The sequence below is a fragment of the Mandrillus leucophaeus genome, unplaced genomic scaffold (assembly GCF_000951045.1).
Source record: "Mandrillus leucophaeus isolate KB7577 unplaced genomic scaffold, Mleu.le_1.0 Scaffold845, whole genome shotgun sequence".
Classification (NCBI taxonomy): Eukaryota; Metazoa; Chordata; class Mammalia; order Primates; family Cercopithecidae; genus Mandrillus; species Mandrillus leucophaeus.
This window is the reverse complement of record NW_012109197.1, coordinates 172,006-174,191: the sequence shown is the minus strand read 5'-3', so window position 1 is coordinate 174,191 and position 2,186 is coordinate 172,006. Positions and strand designations below refer to the sequence as shown.

At 62.0% G+C, this 2,186-nt stretch overlaps 1 protein-coding gene across 1 annotated transcript in view; it reads left to right on the top strand.

Annotated features, from left to right (window-relative positions):
* Positions 1-1,374: 1,374 nt before the first annotated feature.
* B4GALNT4 (beta-1,4-N-acetyl-galactosaminyl transferase 4) overlaps positions 1,375-2,186 on the top strand; it is a 19,442-nt gene continuing 18,630 nt past the window's right edge. The window contains exons 1-2 of the mRNA XM_011968496.1: positions 1,375-1,480; positions 1,944-2,036. Coding sequence (XP_011823886.1) covers positions 1,965-2,036 — 72 coding nt within the window. The 5' untranslated portion in view covers positions 1,375-1,480; positions 1,944-1,964. The remainder of the gene's footprint in view (positions 1,481-1,943; positions 2,037-2,186) is intronic.

The following is a 2,186-nucleotide window of genomic DNA, read 5'->3' as shown; positions in this document are numbered from 1 at the left end:
GGCTGCCTCTGAGCCTTCTCCAGGGAGCCGGGTGTCCTGAGGGGGCAGAACAATGATACTGGCGGGGGACACCTGGGCCACTCCACCTGCCAAAGCTCCTCTGTCTTCTCTTCGTGCGCTGGGAGGCCGGGACCCACACAGGCCAACGGTCTGGGGCTTGTCCCAACCCACATACCTCGCAGCTGCCACCCCCTCAAGAGACCCCAGATACTGCTGAATCCCTAAAAGAAGCTCCACCCCAGCTCTTAGCAGACAGGGCAGGATCCACAGCTGCCCCAATGACACAGAACAGAACCAGCCCCCTCCGCAGGAGCCTCTGTAGTTTTCGGAGCAGCGGAGGGATCTAAGCCCAACCTGGAGGGGGCGGATGCATAGGAATCCCCCTTCCAAGGACCCCTTGAGGCTAAGCGAGCTCTGCCCCAGGGCACCTGTACTACTTGCTACCTTTGAGGCCAGGGCCAGGACAAGAGGAACTCAACAGCTGCCCAGGGAGATGGGGAGTGAGCAGACTGTTCTGTCGGGGGAGCTGGGCCAAAGTCGGGGGAGCCCCCCGAGGACCCTTCCCAGGTCTGCCTGTGGACATCTCTACTGCCTCCCCACAAGCCTGGGCAGGCCAGCTCTGCGCCCCAGCCCTCTCCACTTCCTGGACCTCCCTAAGTTGAGGACCTAGACATCCTGACTGTGGCCCCAGGGGGTTCCACGGCCTGGGACCTGAGCATCTGAAGGGATGCTTCACTTCACCCCATTTCTGCCCCTCCTGGTCCTCCTACCCAGGGACACTCAATCCAGGGCCACCCTCTGCTCCAGGGCCACGCCTGGGCTTCCGCATCCATGCCTGTCCCTCAGTCCAGACTTTGAGAGCTCAAATCCTTCAGGAGAGGCAGTGCCGGCTTTCCTGACTACAGTCCCTGGCACTAACCCTGAGTTCTCAGTTCTGGTAAGGGAGGCAGACATGGAACACACCAGCACACAGAGAAAGTGCTGAGGGCATAGGGCAGTCCTGGGGTCTTCCTGGAGGCAGAGCCACTTAACAAGAATGGCCAGATGGGGGTGCATGTGGGTGCCTACACACACCAGCTGGCACACCCAGCTTTCCTCCCTCACACCTGCTGGAGGTTGGGAACAGCCTGCTGGAAGGCTCAGCCCGGGCTGCCCCACCAGAGGTGGGGTGTGGAAGAAGTTGCCTCGCTGTGGGGTGGGGCATCTGGTGGTAGAGGACGCAGATGAGAAGGAGAGGTTTGGCTTTAGTGAGAGACACCACAGCCTCCTTGCCCTGCTCTGGCCATGTGGGTCCCCAGCCTGGCTGACCCCAGCAGCAGGCAGAATGGCCTTGGAGAGAGCCTGGGCCCGAGACAGGCCTCACATGCCACCTGCAGATGGTGAGAAGCTGACCAGTGTGACCGACGGCCGGGGGGTCCATGCTGCGCCATCCACACAGAGGGCTGAGGACTCCAGTGAGAGCCGTGAAGAGGAGCAGGCGGTGAGCAAGGCCTTGGGGAGAACGCGTGTGCACGAGACGAGACCCCAAAGCCCTGAAGCCACTTGAGCATTGGTGTCTTGAGAACCTGTCCCTTCTGGAGGACACAGCAGGAGGGCATGAGACACAGGACATGTGGGTGGGGATCACGGCATGGCTTGTCAGTGTGAGCTGCAGCACCAGGCATCCTGTCTGGAGCTCTGTGTCTGGGGGCTGCAGCAGGTGCATGAATGCACCAGCCGGTCAGTATGTGGGGTGGCCGGGCATCTGCTTGGGCGAGAGTGACCAGGGGGTCTGAGTGTACGTGCCGGGGCCATGGGTCAGGGTTTGCGCGGCTGTGGGCTCACAGGCATTTAGGCTTGTGTGGCTCCATGTTGGAAGGGGTCTTTGTGAAGGTCTGTCTTGCTGTTTGTGACCTCCTCCCTGCCCTTCCAGCCCTGACCCCGCTGCCTTTTCTCTCCTGCAGCCCGAAGGTCAGGATCTAGATATGCTGTTTCCTGCAGGGGCTGGGAAGCTGCCACTGAACTTCACCCATCAGACACCCCCATGGCGGGAGGAGGTGAGCTGGCTCAGCCTGTAAGGGGCTGGGAGGCAGGGCGGGGCTGGGGGGGCGGCGGGCCGTGCAGAAGGTAAGGCCCCCCGATCCCCAGTACAAGGGGCAGGTGAACCTGCACGTGTTTGAGGACTGGTGTGGGGGCGCCGTGGGCCA